At 41.5% G+C, this 17,883-nt stretch overlaps 1 protein-coding gene across 8 annotated transcripts in view; it reads right to left on the bottom strand.

The window, feature by feature from the left end:
- The window catches only part of akap9 (A kinase (PRKA) anchor protein 9), a 177,867-nt gene that overhangs the window by 97,538 nt on the left and 62,446 nt on the right, over positions 1-17,883 (bottom strand). For all 8 annotated transcript variants that reach the window (XM_037542727.1, XM_037542729.1, XM_037542732.1 and 5 more), the window contains one exon: positions 1,160-1,243. In XM_037542727.1, coding sequence (XP_037398624.1) covers positions 1,160-1,243 — 84 coding nt within the window. The remainder of the gene's footprint in view (positions 1-1,159; positions 1,244-17,883) is intronic.

The raw sequence follows: 17,883 nt of genomic DNA, 5'->3' as shown, positions 1-17,883 counted from the left end.
TTGATGTGTTAACAGGGTCTTGCATCGTAAACCGGCTGGAGCCCCAGGCCCGGGTTCGGAACGCAGGGGCAATGATATTCCACGATACGCGACGGGACGTCCAGCTTTCCTGAGATTAGAGATGAAGCAGAACCCGCAGAGCCTCATTTACAAACATATGAATGGCAAAGACCCTTCGTCAGACGGCGTTCTTTAACCTCTTACTGACCAGGGGACGTTTTGAGTCGTCCATCTGAATTAATGTGCCCAAATCAGTAACTGCAGGAGACCAATGTAAATATTTATTTATTTATTTATTTATTGTACGAGCTCCTCAGATTATCAGAACGTGTGTTTTATGATCTCTACATATCACTATATCCTCACAATTCACTGCTGAAAGCCAAAAATCTGCGCCGCTCTTTGTGTTGTTCTCTAAAAGTGATGTTTCCAGAGCAGATCACTGAAGAGACGCCGTCTGTTTATAGTTTAGAGCCCAGATTTGGGGAAAAACGGGTCGACTTTCAGTAGAAAAACAAACTGAGTTCAGCTTCTTTTATTATAAGGGTTTAAAATGACATCACCGTCTATTAGACTGGAGAGAAGAGCTACAGCCTCACATGACGCCCAGCTTCTGAATGGAGCTCATGGAGCATGAACGTTATGAAGAACATGACGAAGTGCGGTTTGGACCACCGGTGGTCCCGAGGAGCACTGACGACGACGGTGATATCACCCGTCTGCAGCAGCAGCTCCTATACGTGCCGCCTCACTGCTCCACTCCATGGTTATTGGTATTAATATCAAATCGAGACGCAGGCACATGCGTCCACACACGATAAAGGTTCTCCAGCCGGCCTCCAGCACCACGAACCCCAAACCCTCAGAACCACTCACTTTAGACAGTGGCTCTACACAGAACCCTCTGGTTGAACCTGGTTCTCTGGCTAGTGAAGGGGTTCTTCACGTGCCCGTTTTACTGCGCGTAGACCGTCTGACTGGGCAGGTAATCCCCCCTGACCACGATCTTCCCCTCTGATGCCCCCACAGGCGTTAATCATTAATAATAATATTAATAATATTAATGATAATAATGATAAACACCCACAGTCGTCCCGGCGCCCCAAGACACTGCGCTGACCCGCGCTGACCCACTACAATGGACACAGACTGCACCTACATGGTCAGATCCCTCCATGCTGAGCGGACGGGTCACTGCCTGGACTCCGGTCTCTCCATCGCTGAGGACATCTCTGATCTTCACCTGGACACCAGGACGAGGACAGGTGGTCAGTCATACGGCATACACAACAGAGAAAACAGAGAAGAGAGAGAGAGCGGACAGAGGACACGGAGACGGAGGAGTGACCCGCGCACCGTGACGGACAGAGACCGTCTCTCTATTGCTCCCTCTCCCCCTCCCCCTCCCCCTCTCCCTCTCCCTCCCCCCCCCCCCCCCCCCCCTCTCCCTCTCCCTCTCCCTCTCCCCCTCTCTCCCTCCCTCCCTCCCCCTCTCCCCCTCTCTCCCTGGCTCTCCCTCTTTCTAATTCTCTCTCTCTCTCTCTTTCTATTTCCCTCTCTCCCTTTCTATTTCTCTCTCTCTCCCCCTCTTTCTATTTCCCTCTCTCTCCCCACCTCTTTCTATTTCTCTCTCTCTCCCCCTCTTTCTATTTCTCTCTCTCTCACTCTCATGTTATTGTTGTTGTTCAGAGCTTTAATGTGTTTTGGTGTTAAAGCTGCTATTTCTGACACAGAGTGATGCAGTGATTCCTGAAAGAAAGAGAGAGAGAGAGAGAGAGAGAGATTGAGAGAGAGAGAGAGAGAGAGAGAGAGAGAGAAAGAAAGAAAAAGTAGAGAGATATAGAGATACAGATAGAGAGAGAGAGGGTAGAGAGATATAGATACAGATAGAGAGAGAGAGGGTAGAGAGATATAGAGATACAGATAGAGAGAGAGAGGGTAGAGAGATATAGAGATACAGATAGAGAGAGAGGGTAGAGAGATATAGAGATACAGATAGAGAGAGAGAGGGTAGAGAGATATAGAGATACAGATAGAGAGAGAGGGTAGAGAGACATAGAGATACAGATAGAGAGAGAGGGTAGAGAGATATAGAGATACAGATAGAGAGAGAGAGGGTAGAGAGATATAGAGATACAGATAGAGAGAGAGGGTAGAGAGATATAGAGAAATAGATAGAGAGAGAGGGTAGAGAGATATAGAGAAACAGATAGAGAGAGAGAGGGTAGAGAGATATAGAGATACAGATAGAGAGAGAGGGTAGAGAGATATAGAGATACAGATAGAGAGAGAGGGTAGAGAGATATAGAGAAACAGATAGAGAGAGAGAGGGTAGAGAGATATAGAGATACAGATAGAGAGAGAGGGTAGAGAGATATAGAGATACAGATAGAGAGAGAGGGTAGAGAGATATAGAGATACAGATAGAGAGAGAGGGTAGAGAGATATAGAGAAACAGATAGAGAGAGAGAGGGTAGAGAGATATAGAGATACAGATAGAGAGAGAGAGGGTAGAGAGATATAGAGATACAGATAGAGAGAGAGATATAGAGATACAGATAGAGAGAGAGGGTAGAGAGATATAGAGATACAGATAGAGAGAGAGAGGGTAGAGAGATATAGAGAAACAGATAGAGAGAGAGGGTAGAGAGATATAGAGATACAGATAGAGAGAGAGGGTAGAGAGATATAGAGAAACAGATAGAGAGAGAGAGGGTAGAGAGATATAGAGAAACAGATAGAGAGAGAGAGGGTAGAGAGATATAGAGATACAGATAGAGAGAGAGAGGGTAGAGAGATATAGAGATACAGATAGAGAGAGAGGGTAGAGAGATATAGAGATACAGATAGAGAGAGAGAGGGTAGAGAGATATAGAGAAACAGATAGAGAGAGAGAGGGTAGAGAGATATAGAGATAGAGAGAGAGAGAGAGAGAGAGAGAGGGTAGAGAGATATAGAGATACAGATAGAGAGAGAGAGAGGGTAGAGAGATATAGAGATACAGATAGAGAGAGAGAGAGGGTAGAGAGATATAGAGATACAGATAGAGAGAGAGGGTAGAGAGATATAGAGATACAGATAGAGAGAGAGGGTAGAGAGATATAGAGCTACAGATAGAGAGAGAGAGGGTAGAGAGATATAGAGAAACAGATAGAGAGAGAGAAAGTAGAGAGATATAGAGAAACAGATAGAGAGAGAGAGGGTAGAGAGATATAGAGATAGAGAGAGAGAGAGAGAGAGAGAGAGAGAGGGTAGAGAGATATAGAGATACAGATAGAGAGAGAGAGGGTAGAGAGATATAGAGATACAGATAGAGAGAGAGAGGGTAGAGAGATATAGAGATACAGATAGAGAGAGAGGGTAGAGAGATATAGAGATACAGATAGAGAGAGAGAGGGTAGAGAGATATAGAGATACAGATAGAGAGAGAGGGTAGAGAGATATAGAGATACAGATAGAGAGAGAGAGAGGGTAGAGAGATATAGAGATACAGATAGAGAGAGAGGGTAGAGAGATATAGAGATACAGATAGAGAGAGAGAGAGGGTAGAGAGATATAGAGATACAGATAGAGAGAGAGGGTAGAGAGATATAGAGATACAGATAGAGAGAGAGGATAGAGAGATATAGAGATACAGATAGAGAGAGGGTAGAGAGATATAGAGATACAGATAGAGAGAGAGAGGGTAGAGAGATATAGAGATGCAGATAGAGAGAGAGGGTAGAGAGATATAGAGATACAGACAGAGAGAGAGAGGGTAGAGAGATATAGAGAAACAGATAGAGAGAGAGGGTAGAGAGATATAGAGATACAGATAGAGAGAGAGGGTAGAGAGATATAGAGATACAGATAGAGAGAGAGGGTAGAGAGATATAGAGATACAGATAGAGAGAGAGGGTAGAGAGATATAGAGATACAGATAGAGAGAGAGAGGGTAGAGAGATATAGAGAAACAGATAGAGAGGGTAGAGAGATATAGAGAAACAGATAGAGAGAGAGGGTAGAGAGATATAGAGATACAGATAGAGAGAGAGGGTAGAGAGATATAGAGATACAGATAGAGAGAGAGGGTAGAGAGAGATATAGAGATACAGATAGAGAGAGAGAGGGTAGAGAGATATAGAGAAACAGATAGAGAGAGAGGGTAGAGAGATATAGAGATACAGATAGAGAGAGAGAGGGTAGAGAGATATAGAGAAACAGATAGAGAGAGAGGGTAGAGAGATATAGAGAAACAGATAGAGAGAGAGGGTAGAGAGATATAGAGAAACAGATAGAGAGAGAGAGGGTAGAGAGATATAGAGATACAGATAGAGAGAGAGATATAGAGATACAGATAGAGAGAGGGTAGAGAGATATAGAGATACAGATAGAGAGAGAGATATAGAGATACAGATAGAGAGAGAGAGGGTAGAGAGATATAGAGAAACAGATAGAGAGGGTAGAGAGATATAGAGATACAGATAGAGAGAGAGGGTAGAGAGATATAGAGAAACAGATAGAGAGAGAGAGGGTAGAGAGATATAGAGAAACAGATAGAGAGAGAGAGGGTAGAGAGATATAGAGATAGAGAGAGAGAGAGAGAGGGTAGAGAGATATAGAGATACAGATAGAGAGAGAGAGGGTAGAGAGATATAGAGATACAGATAGAGAGAGAGGGTAGAGAGATATAGAGATACAGATAGAGAGAGAGGGTAGAGAGATATAGAGATACAGATAGAGAGAGAGAGGGTAGAGAGATATAGAGATACAGATAGAGAGAGAGGGTAGAGAGATATAGAGATACAGATAGAGAGAGAGAGGGTAGAGAGATATAGAGATACAGATAGAGAGAGAGAGGGTAGAGAGATATAGAGATACAGATAGAGAGAGAGGGTAGAGAGATATAGAGATACAGATAGAGAGAGAGGGTAGAGAGATATAGAGATACAGATAGAGAGAGAGGGTAGAGAGATATAGAGATACAGATAGAGAGAGTGGGTAGAGAGAGATAGAGATACAGATAGAGAGAGAGAGGGTAGAGAGATATAGAGAGAGAGAGGGTAGAGAGATAGAGAGAGAGAGAGAGGGTAGAGAGATATAGAGATACAGATAGAGAGAGAGGGTAGAGAGATATAGAGATACAGATAGAGAGAGAGGGTAGAGAGATATAGAGATACAGATACAGAGAGAGAGGGTAGAGAGATATAGAGATACAGATAGAGAGAGAGAGGGTAGAGAGAGGGTAGAGAGATATAGAGATACAGATAGAGAGAGAGGGTAGAGAGATATAGAGATACAGATAGAGAGAGAGAGGGTAGAGAGATATAGAGATACAGATAGAGAGAGAGGGTAGAGAGATATAGAGATAGAGAGAGAGGGTAGAGAGATATAGAGAAACAGATAGAGAGAGGGTAGAGAGATATAGAGATACAGATAGAGAGAGAGAGGGTAGAGAGATATAGAGATACAGACAGAGAGAGAGATATAGAGATACAGATAGAGAGAGGGTAGAGAGATATAGAGATACAGATAGAGAGAGAGAGGGTAGAGAGATATAGAGAAACAGATAGAGAGAGAGGGTAAAGAGATATAGAGATACAGATAGAGAGAGAGGGTAGAGAGATATAGAGAAACAGATAGAGAGAGAGAGGGTAGAGAGATATAGAGAAACAGATAGAGAGAGAGAGGGTAGAGAGATATAGAGATAGAGAGAGAGAGAGAGAGAGAGAGAGAGGGTAGAGAGATATAGAGATACAGATAGAGAGAGAGAGGGTAGAGAGATATAGAGATACAGATAGAGAGAGAGAGGGTAGAGAGATATAGAGATACAGATAGAGAGAGAGGGTAGAGAGATATAGAGATAGAGAGAGAGGGTAGAGAGATATAGAGAAACAGATAGAGAGAGGGTAGAGAGATATAGAGATACAGATAGAGAGAGAGAGGGTAGAGAGATATAGAGATACAGATAGAGAGAGAGAGGGTAGAGAGATATAGAGATACAGATAGAGAGAGAGGGTAGAGAGATATAGAGATACAGATAGAGAGAGAGAGGGTAGAGAGATATAGAGATACAGATAGAGAGAGAGGGTAGAGAGATATAGAGAAACAGACAGAGAGAGAGAGGGTAGAGAGATATAGAGATACAGATAGAGAGAGAGGGTAGAGAGATATAGAGATACAGATAGAGAGACAGAGGGTAGAGATATAGAGAAACAGATAGAGAGAGAGAGGGTAGAGAGATATAGAGATACAGATAGAGAGAGAGAGGGTAGAGAGATACAGAGATACAGATAGAGAGAGAGGGTAGAGAGATATAGAGATACAGATAGAGAGAGAGGGTAGAGAGATATAGAGAAACAGATAGAGAGAGAGAGGGTAGAGAGATATAGAGAAACAGATAGAGAGAGAGAGGGTAGAGAGATATAGAGATACAGATAGAGAGAGAGAGGGTAGAGAGATATAGAGATACAGATAGAGAGAGAGGGTAGAGAGATATAGAGATACAGATAGAGAGAGAGAGGGTAGAGAGATATAGAGATACAGATAGAGAGAGAGGGTAGAGAGATATAGAGATACAGATAGAGAGAGAGAGGGTAGAGAGATATAGAGATACAGATAGAGAGAGAGGGTAGAGAGATATAGAGATAGAGAGAGAGGGGGTAGAGAGATATAGAGATACAGATAGAGAGAGAGGGTAGAGAGATATAGAGCTACAGATAGAGAGAGAGAGTAGAGAGATATAGAGATACAGATAGAGAGAGAGGGTAGAGAGATATAGAGATACAGATAGAGAGAGAGGGTAGAGAGATATAGAGATACAGATAGAGAGAGAGGGTAGAGAGATATAGAGATACAGATAGAGAGACAGAGGGTAGAGAGATATAGAGAAACAGATAGAGAGAGAGAGGGTAGAGAGATATAGAGATACAGATAGAGAGAGAGGGTAGAGAGATATAGAGATACAGATAGAGAGAGAGAGGGTAGAGAGATATAGAGATACAGATAGAGAGAGAGAGGGTAGAGAGATATAGAGATACAGATAGAGAGAGAGGGTAGAGAGATATAGAGATACAGATAGAGAGAGAGGGTAGAGAGATATAGAGATACAGATAGAGAGAGAGAGGGTAGAGAGATATAGAGATACAGATAGAGAGAGAGAGGGTAGAGAGATATAGAGATACAGATAGAGAGAGAGGGTAGAGAGATATAGAGATACAGATAGAGAGAGAGGGTAGAGAGATATAGAGATACAGATAGAGACAGAGAGGGTAGAGAGATATAGAGATACAGATAGAGAGAGAGGGTAGAGAGATATAGAGAAACAGATAGAGAGAGAGAGGGTAGAGAGATATAGAGATACAGATAGAGAGAGAGGGTAGAGAGATATAGAGATACAGATAGAGAGAGAGGGTAGAGAGATATAGAGATACAGATAGAGAGAGAGGGTAGAGAGATATAGAGATACAGATAGAGAGAGAGAGGGTAGAGAGATATAGAGATACAGATAGAGAGAGAGGGTAGAGAGATATAGAGATACAGATAGAGAGAGAGAGGGTAGAGAGATATAGAAATACAGATAGAGAGAAAGGGTAGAGAGATATAGAGATACAGATAGAGAGAGAGGGTAGAGAGATATAGAGATACAGATAGAGAGAGAGAGGGTAGAGAGATATAGAGATACAGATAGAGAGAGAGAGGGTAGAGAGATATAGAGATACAGATAGAGAGAGAGGGTAGAGAGATATAGAGATACAGATAGAGAGAGAGAGGGTAGAGAGATATAGAGATACAGATAGAGAGAGAGGGTAGAGAGATATAGAGATACAGATAGAGAGAGAGAGGGTAGAGAGATATAGAGATACAGATAGAGAGAGAGGGTAGAGAGATATAGAGATAGAGAGAGAGGGGGTAGAGAGATATAGAGATACAGATAGAGAGAGAGGGTAGAGAGATATAGAGATACAGATAGAGAGAGAGAGGGTAGAGAGATATAGAGCTACAGATAGAGAGAGAGGGTAGAGAGATATAGAGCTACAGATAGAGAGAGAGGGTAGAGAGATATAGAGATACAGATAGAGAGAGAGGGTAGAGAGATATAGAGATACAGATAGAGAGAGAGGGTAGAGAGATATAGAGATACAGATAGAGAGAGAGGGTAGAGAGATATAGAGATACAGATAGAGAGAGAGAGGGTAGAGAGATATAGAGATACAGATAGAGAGAGAGGGTAGAGAGATATAGAGATACAGATAGAGAGAGAGAGGGTAGAGAGATATAGAGATACAGATAGAGAGAGAGAGGGTAGAGAGATATAGAGATACAGATAGAGAGAGAGAGGGTAGAGAGATATAGAGATACAGATAGAGAGAGAGGGTAGAGAGATATAGAGATACAGATAGAGAGAGAGGGTAGAGAGATATAGAGATACAGGGTAGAGAGAGATATAGAGATACAGATAGAGAGAGAGGGTAGAGAGATATAGAGATACAGATAGAGAGAGAGAGGGTAGAGAGATATAGAGATACAGATAGAGAGAGAGAGGGTAGAGAGATATAGAGATACAGATAGAGAGAGAGGGTAGAGAGATATAGAGATACAGATAGAGAGAGAGGGTAGAGAGATATAGAGATACAGATAGAGACAGAGAGGGTAGAGAGATATAGAGATACAGATAGAGAGAGAGGGTAGAGAGATATAGAGAAACAGATAGAGAGAGAGAGGGTAGAGAGATATAGAGATACAGATAGAGAGAGAGGGTAGAGAGATATAGAGATACAGATAGAGAGAGAGGGTAGAGAGATATAGAGATACAGATAGAGAGAGAGGGTAGAGAGATATAGAGATACAGATAGAGAGAGAGGGTAGAGAGATATAGAGATACAGATAGAGAGAGAGGGTAGAGAGATATAGAGATACAGATAGAGAGAGAGAGGGTAGAGAGAGGGTAGAGAGATATAGAGATACAGATAGAGAGAGAGGGTAGAGAGATATAGAGAAACAGATAGAGAGAGAGAGGGTAGAGAGATATAGAGATACAGATAGAGAGAGAGGGTAGAGAGATATAGAGATACAGATAGAGAGAGAGAGGGTAGAGAGATATAGAGATACAGATAGAGAGAGAGGGTAGAGAGATATAGAGATACAGATAGAGAGAGAGGGTAGAGAGATATAGAGATACAGATAGAGAGAGAGGGTAGAGAGAGATAGAGATACAGATAGAGAGAGAGAGGGTAGAGAGATATAGAGATACAGATAGAGAGAGAGGGTAGAGAGATATAGAGATAGAGAGAGAGGGTAGAGAGATATAGAGAAACAGATAGAGAGAGGGTAGAGAGATATAGAGATACAGATAGAGAGAGAGAGGGTAGAGAGATATAGAGATACAGATAGAGAGAGAGAGGGTAGAGAGATATAGAGATACAGATAGAGAGAGAGGGTAGAGAGATATAGAGATACAGATAGAGAGAGAGGGTAGAGAGATATAGAGATACAGATAGAGAGAGAGGGTAGAGAGATATAGAGATACAGATAGAGAGAGAGAGGGTAGAGAGATATAGAGATACAGATAGAGAGAGAGAGGGTAGAGAGATATAGAGATACAGATAGAGAGAGAGAGGGTAGAGAGATATAGAGATACAGATAGAGAGAGAGAGGGTAGAGAGATATAGAGATACAGATAGAGAGAGAGGGTAGAGAGATATAGAGATACAGATAGAGAGAGAGAGGGTAGAGAGATATAGAGATACAGATAGAGAGAGAGGGTAGAGAGATATAGAGAGAGAGAGGGTAGAGAGATATAGAGATAGAGAGAGAAAGAGAGGGTAGAGAGATATAGAGATACAGATAGAGAGAGAGAGGGTAGAGAGATATAGAGATACAGATAGAGAGAGAGAGGGTAGAGAGATATAGAGATACAGATAGAGAGAGGGTAGAGAGATATAGAGATACAGATAGAGAGAGAGGGTAGAGAGATATAGAGATACAGATAGAGAGAGAGAGGGTAGAGAGATATAGAGATACAGATAGAGAGAGAGAGAGAGGGTAGAGAGATATAGAGATACAGATAGAGAGAGAGAGGGTGGAGAGATATAGAGATACAGATAGAGAGAGAGGGTAGAGAGATATAGAGATACAGACAGAGAGAGAGGGTAGAGAGATATAGAGAAACAGATAGAGAGAGAGAGGGTAGAGAGATATAGAGATACAGATAGAGAGAGAGAGGGTAGAGAGATATAGAGATACAGATAGAGAGAGAGAGGGTAGAGAGATATAGAGAAACAGATAGAGAGAGAGAGGGTAGAGAGATATAGAGATACAGATAGAGAGAGAGGGTAGAGAGATATAGAGAAACAGATAGAGAGAGAGAGGGTAGAGAGATATAGAGATACAGATAGAGAGAGAGGGTAGAGAGATATAGAGATAGAGAGAGAGGGTAGAGAGATATAGAGATACAGATAGAGAGAGAGGGTAGAGAGATATAGAGATAGAGAGAGAGGGTAGAGAGATATAGAGAAACAGATAGAGAGAGGGTAGAGAGATATAGAGATACAGATAGAGAGGGTAGAGAGATATAGAGATACAGATAGAGAGAGAGAGGGTAGAGAGATATAGAGATACAGATAGAGAGAGAGGGTAGAGAGATATAGAGATACAGATAGAGAGAGAGAGGGTAGAGAGATATAGAGATACAGATAGAGAGAGAGGGTAGAGAGATATAGAGAAACAGACAGAGAGAGAGAGGGTAGAGAGATATAGAGATACAGATAGAGAGAGAGGGTAGAGAGATATAGAGATACAGATAGAGAGACAGAGGGTAGAGAGATATAGAGAAACAGATAGAGAGAGAGGGTAGAGAGATATAGAGATACAGATAGAGAGAGAGAGGGTAGAGAGATATAGAGATACAGATAGAGAGAGAGGGTAGAGAGATATAGAGATACAGATAGAGAGACAGAGGGTAGAGAGATATAGAGAAACAGATAGAGAGAGAGAGGGTAGAGAGATATAGAGATACAGATAGAGAGAGAGAGGGTAGAGAGATATAGAGATACAGATAGAGAGAGAGGGTAGAGAGATATAGAGATACAGATAGAGAGAGAGAGGGTAGAGAGATATAGAGATACAGATAGAGAGAGAGGGTAGAGAGATATAGAGATACAGATAGAGAGAGAGAGGGTAGAGAGATATAGAGAAACAGATAGAGAGAGAGAGGGTAGAGAGATATAGAGATACAGATAGAGAGAGGGTAGAGAGATATACAGATACAGATAGAGAGAGAGGGTAGAGAGATATAGAGATACAGATAGAGAGAGAGGGTAGAGAGATATAGAGATACAGATAGAGAGAGAGAGGGTAGAGAGATATAGAGATACAGATAGAGAGAGAGGGTAGAGAGATATAGAGATACAGATAGAGAGAGAGGGTAGAGAGATATAGAGATACAGATAGAGAGAGAGAGGGTAGAGAGATATAGAAATACAGATAGAGAGAGAGAGGGTAGAGAGATATAGAGATACAGATAGAGAGAGAGAGGGTAGAGAGATATAGAGATACAGATAGAGAGAGAGGGTAGAGAGATATAGAGATACAGATAGAGAGAGAGAGGGTAGAGAGATATAGAGATACAGATAGAGAGAGAGGGTAGAGAGATATAGAGATACAGATAGAGAGAGAGGGTAGAGAGATATAGAGATACAGATAGAGAGAGAGAGGGTAGAGAGATATAGAGATACAGATAGAGAGAGAGGGTAGAGAGATATAGAGATACAGATAGAGAGAGAGAGGGTAGAGAGATATAGAGATACAGATAGAGAGAGAGGGTAGAGAGATATAGAGATACAGATAGAGAGAGAGGGTAGAGAGATATACAGATACAGATAGAGAGAGAGGGTAGAGAGATATAGAGATAGAGAGAGAGGGGGTAGAGAGATATAGAGATACAGATAGAGAGAGAGGGTAGAGAGATATAGAGATACAGATAGAGAGAGAGAGGGTAGAGAGATATAGAGCTACAGATAGAGAGAGAGGGTAGAGAGATATAGAGCTACAGATAGAGAGAGAGGGTAGAGAGATATAGAGCTACAGATAGAGAGAGAGGGTAGAGAGATATAGAGCTACAGATAGAGAGAGAGGGTAGAGAGATATAGAGATACAGATAGAGAGAGAGGGTAGAGAGATATAGAGATACAGATAGAGAGACAGAGGGTAGAGAGATATAGAGAAACAGATAGAGAGAGAGAGGGTAGAGAGATATAGAGATACAGATAGAGAGAGAGGGTAGAGAGATATAGAGATACAGATAGAGAGAGAGAGGGTAGAGAGATATAGAGATACAGATAGAGAGAGAGAGGGTAGAGAGATATAGAGATACAGATAGAGAGAGAGGGTAGAGAGATATAGAGATACAGATAGAGAGAGAGGGTAGAGAGATATAGAGATACAGATAGAGAGAGAGAGGGTAGAGAGATATAGAGATACAGATAGAGAGAGAGGGTAGAGAGATATAGAGATACAGATAGAGAGAGAGGGTAGAGAGATATAGAGATACAGATAGAGACAGAGAGGGTAGAGAGATATAGAGATACAGATAGAGAGAGAGGGTAGAGAGATATAGAGAAACAGATAGAGAGAGAGAGGGTAGAGAGATATAGAGATACAGATAGAGAGAGAGGGTAGAGAGATATAGAGATACAGATAGAGAGAGAGGGTAGAGAGATATAGAGATACAGATAGAGAGAGAGGGTAGAGAGATATAGAGATACAGATAGAGAGAGAGAGGGTAGAGAGATATAGAGATACAGATAGAGAGAGAGGGTAGAGAGATATAGAGATACAGATAGAGAGAGAGAGGGTAGAGAGATATAGAAATACAGATAGAGAGAGAGGGTAGAGAGATATAGAGATACAGATAGAGAGAGAGGGTAGAGAGATATAGAGATACAGATAGAGAGAGAGAGGGTAGAGAGATATAGAGATACAGATAGAGAGAGAGAGGGTAGAGAGATATAGAGATACAGATAGAGAGAGAGGGTAGAGAGATATAGAGATACAGATAGAGAGAGAGGGTAGAGAGATATAGAGATACAGATAGAGAGAGAGAGGGTAGAGAGATATAGAGATACAGATAGAGAGAGAGGGGAGAGAGATATAGAGATAGAGAGAGAGGGGGTAGAGAGATATAGAGATACAGATAGAGAGAGAGGGTAGAGAGATATAGAGATACAGATAGAGAGAGAGAGGGTAGAGAGATATAGAGCTACAGATAGAGAGAGAGGGTAGAGAGATATAGAGCTACAGATAGAGAGAGAGGGTAGAGAGATATAGAGCTACAGATAGAGAGAGAGGGTAGAGAGATATAGAGATACAGATAGAGAGAGAGGGTAGAGAGATATAGAGATACAGATAGAGAGAGAGGGTAGAGAGATATAGAGATACAGATAGAGAGAGAGAGGGTAGAGAGATATAGAGATACAGATAGAGAGAGAGGGTAGAGAGATATAGAGATACAGATAGAGAGAGAGGGTAGAGAGATATAGAGATACAGATAGAGAGAGAGAGGGTAGAGAGATATAGAGATACAGATAGAGAGAGAGGGTAGAGAGATATAGAGATACAGATAGAGAGAGAGGGTAGAGAGATATAGAGATACAGGGTAGAGAGAGATATAGAGATACAGATAGAGAGAGAGAGGGTAGAGAGATATAGAGATGCAGATAGAGAGAGAGGGTAGAGAGATATAGAGATACAGATAGAGAGAGAGAGGGTAGAGAAATATAGAGATACAGATAGAGAGAGAGAGGGTAGAGAGATATAGAGATACAGATAGAGAGCAAGAGGGTAGAGAGATATAGAGATACAGATAGAGAGAGAGGGTAGAGAGATATAGAGATACAGATAGAGACAGAGAGGGTAGAGAGATATAGAGATACAGATAGAGAGAGAGGGTAGAGAGATATAGAGAAACAGATAGAGAGAGAGAGGGTAGAGAGAGAGAGGGTAGAGAGATATAGAGATACAGATAGAGAGAGAGAGGGTAGAGAGAGAGAGGGTAGAGAGATATAGAGATACAGATAGAGAGAGAGGGTAGAGAGATATAGAGAAACAGATAGAGAGAGAGAGGGTAGAGAGATATAGAGATACAGATAGAGAGAGAGGGTAGAGAGATATAGAGATACAGATAGAGAGAGAGGGTAGAGAGATATAGAGATACAGATAGAGAGAGAGAGGGTAGAGAGATATAGAGATACAGATAGAGAGAGAGAGGGTAGAGAGAGAGAGGGTAGAGAGATATAGAGATACAGATAGAGAGAGAGAGGGTAGAGAGAGAGAGGGTAGAGAGATATAGAGATACAGATAGAGAGAGAGGGTAGAGAGATATAGAGAAACAGATAGAGAGAGAGAGGGTAGAGAGATATAGAGATACAGATAGAGAGAGAGGGTAGAGAGATATAGAGATACAGATAGAGAGAGAGAGGGTAGAGAGATATAGAGATACAGATAGAGAGAAAGGGTAGAGAGATATAGAGATACAGATAGAGAGAGTGGGTAGAGAGAGATAGAGATACAGATAGAGAGAGAGAGGGTAGAGAGATATAGAGATACAGATAGAGAGAGAGGGTAGAGAGATATAGAGATACAGATAGAGAGAGAGGGTAGAGAGAGATAGAGATACAGATAGAGAGAGAGAGGGTAGAGAGATATAGAGATACAGATAGAGAGAGAGGGTAGAGAGATATAGAGATAGAGAGAGAGGGTAGAGAGATATAGAGAAACAGATAGAGAGAGGGTAGAGAGATATAGAGATACAGATAGAGAGAGAGAGGGTAGAGAGATATAGAGATACAGATAGAGAGAGAGAGGGTAGAGAGATATAGAGATACAGATAGAGAGAGAGAGGGTAGAGAGATATAGAGATACAGATAGAGAGAGAGGGTAGAGAGATATAGAGATACAGATAGAGAGAGAGGGTAGAGAGATATAGAGATACAGATAGAGAGAGAGAGGGTAGAGAGATATAGAGATACAGATAGAGAGAGAGAGGGTAGAGAGATATAGAGATACAGATAGAGAGAGAGGGTAGAGAGATATAGAGATACAGATAGAGAGAGAGAGGGTAGAGAGATATAGAGATACAGATAGAGAGAGAGGGTAGAGAGATATAGAGATACAGATAGAGAGAGAGGGTAGAGAGATATAGAGATACAGATAGAGAGAGAGAGGGTAGAGAGATATAGAGATACAGATAGAGAGAGAGGGTAGAGAGATATAGAGATACAGATAGAGAGAGAGGGTAGAGAGAGATAGAGATACAGATAGAGAGAGAGGGTAGAGAGATATAGAGATACAGATAGAGAGAGAGGGTAGAGAGATATAGAGATACAGATAGAGAGAGTGGGTAGAGAGAGATAGAGATACAGATAGAGAGAGTGGGTAGAGAGAGATAGAGATACAGATAGAGAGAGAGAGGGTAGAGAGATATAGAGATACAGATAGAGAGAGAGGGTAGAGAGATATAGAGATACAGATAGAGAGAGAGAGGGTAGAGAGATATAGAGATGCAGATAGAGAGAGAGGGTAGAGAGATATAGAGATACAGATAGAGAGAGAGAGGGTAGAGAGATATAGAGATACAGATAGAGAGAGAGAGGGTAGAGAGATATAGAGATACAGATAGAGAGAGAGGGTAGAGAGATATAGAGATACAGATAGAGACAGAGAGGGTAGAGAGATATAGAGATACAGATAGAGAGAGAGGGTAGAGAGATATAGAGAAACAGATAGAGAGAGAGAGGGTAGAGAGATATAGAGATACAGATAGAGAGAGAGGGTAGAGAGATATAGAGATACAGATAGAGAGAGAGGGTAGAGAGATATAGAGATACAGATAGAGAGAGAGGGTAGAGAGATATAGAGATACAGATAGAGAGAGAGAGGGTAGAGAGAGGGTAGAGAGATATAGAGATACAGATAGAGAGAGAGGGTAGAGAGATATAGAGAAACAGATAGAGAGAGAGAGGGTAGAGAGATATAGAGATACAGATAGAGAGAGAGGGTAGAGAGATATAGAGATACAGATAGAGAGAGAGAGGGTAGAGAGATATAGAGATACAGATAGAGAGAGAGGGTAGAGAGATATAGAGATACAGATAGAGAGAGTGGGTAGAGAGAGATAGAGATACAGATAGAGAGAGAGAGGGTAGAGAGATATAGAGATACAGATAGAGAGAGAGGGTAGAGAGATATAGAGATACAGATAGAGAGAGAGAGGGTAGAGAGATATAGAGATACAGATAGAGAGAGAGGGTAGAGAGATATAGAGATACAGATAGAGAGAGAGGGTAGAGAGATATAGAGATACAGATAGAGAGAGAGGGTAGAGAGATATAGAGATACAGATAGAGAGAGAGGGTAGAGAGAGATAGAGATACAGATAGAGAGAGAGAGGGTAGAGAGATATAGAGATACAGATAGAGAGAGAGGGTAGAGAGATATAGAGATAGAGAGAGAGGGTAGAGAGATATAGAGAAACAGATAGAGAGAGGGTAGAGAGATATAGAGATACAGATAGAGAGAGAGAGGGTAGAGAGATATAGAGATACAGATAGAGAGAGAGGGTAGAGAGAGATAGAGATACAGATAGAGAGAGAGAGGGTAGAGAGATATAGAGATACAGATAGAGAGAGAGGGTAGAGAGATATAGAGATAGAGAGAGAGGGTAGAGAGATATAGAGAAACAGATAGAGAGAGGGTAGAGAGATATAGAGATACAGATAGAGAGAGAGAGGGTAGAGAGATATAGAGATACAGATAGAGAGAGAGAGGGTAGAGAGATATAGAGATACAGAAAGAGAGAGAGGGTAGAGAGATATAGAGATACAGATAGAGAGAGAGAGGGTAGAGAGATATAGAGATACAGATAGAGAGAGAGAGGGTAGAGAGATATAGAGATACAGATAGAGAGAGAGGGTAGAGAGATATAGAGATACAGATAGAGAGAGAGAGGGTAGAGAGATATAGAGATACAGATAGAGAGAGAGAGGGTAGAGAGATATAGAGATACAGATAGAGAGAGAGGGTAGAGAGATATAGAGATACAGATAGAGAGAGAGGGTAGAGAGATATAGAGATACAGATAGAGAGAGAGAGGGTAGAGAGATATAGAGATACAGATAGAGAGAGAGAGGGTAGAGAGATATAGAGATACAGATAGAGAGAGAGGGTAGAGAGATATAGAGATACAGATAGAGAGAGAGGGTAGAGAGATATAGAGATACAGATAGAGAGAGAGAGGGTAGAGAGATATAGAGATACAGATAGAGAGAGAGAGGGTAGAGAGATATAGAGATACAGATAGAGAGAGAGGGTAGAGAGATATAGAGATACAGATAGAGAGAGAGAGGGTAGAGAGATATAGAGATACAGATAGAGAGAGAGGGTAGAGAGATATAGAGATACAGATAGAGAGAGAGGGTAGAGAGATATAGAGATACAGATAGAGAGAGAGAGGGTAGAGAGATATAGAAATACAGATAGAGAGAGAGTGTAGAGAGATATAGAGATACAGATAGAGAGAGAGAGGGTAGAGAGATATAGAGATACAGATAGAGAGAGAGAGGGTAGAGAGATATAGAGATACAGATAGAGAGAGAGGGTAGAGAGATATAGAGATACAGATAGAGAGAGAGAGGGTAGAGAGATATAGAGATACAGATAGAGAGAGAGGGTAGAGAGATATAGAGAAACAGATAGAGAGAGAGAGGGTAGAGAGATATAGATAGAGAGAGAGGGTAGAGAGATATAGAGATACAGATAGAGAGAGAGAGGGTAGAGAGATATAGAGAGAGAGAGGGTAGAGAGATATAGAGATACAGATAGAGAGAGAGAGGGTAGAGAGATATAGAG

Source organism: Pygocentrus nattereri, chromosome 11 (genome assembly GCF_015220715.1).
Source record: "Pygocentrus nattereri isolate fPygNat1 chromosome 11, fPygNat1.pri, whole genome shotgun sequence".
NCBI classification, from domain to species: Eukaryota; Metazoa; Chordata; class Actinopteri; order Characiformes; family Serrasalmidae; genus Pygocentrus; species Pygocentrus nattereri.
This window is presented reverse-complemented; position numbering and strand designations above follow the sequence as displayed.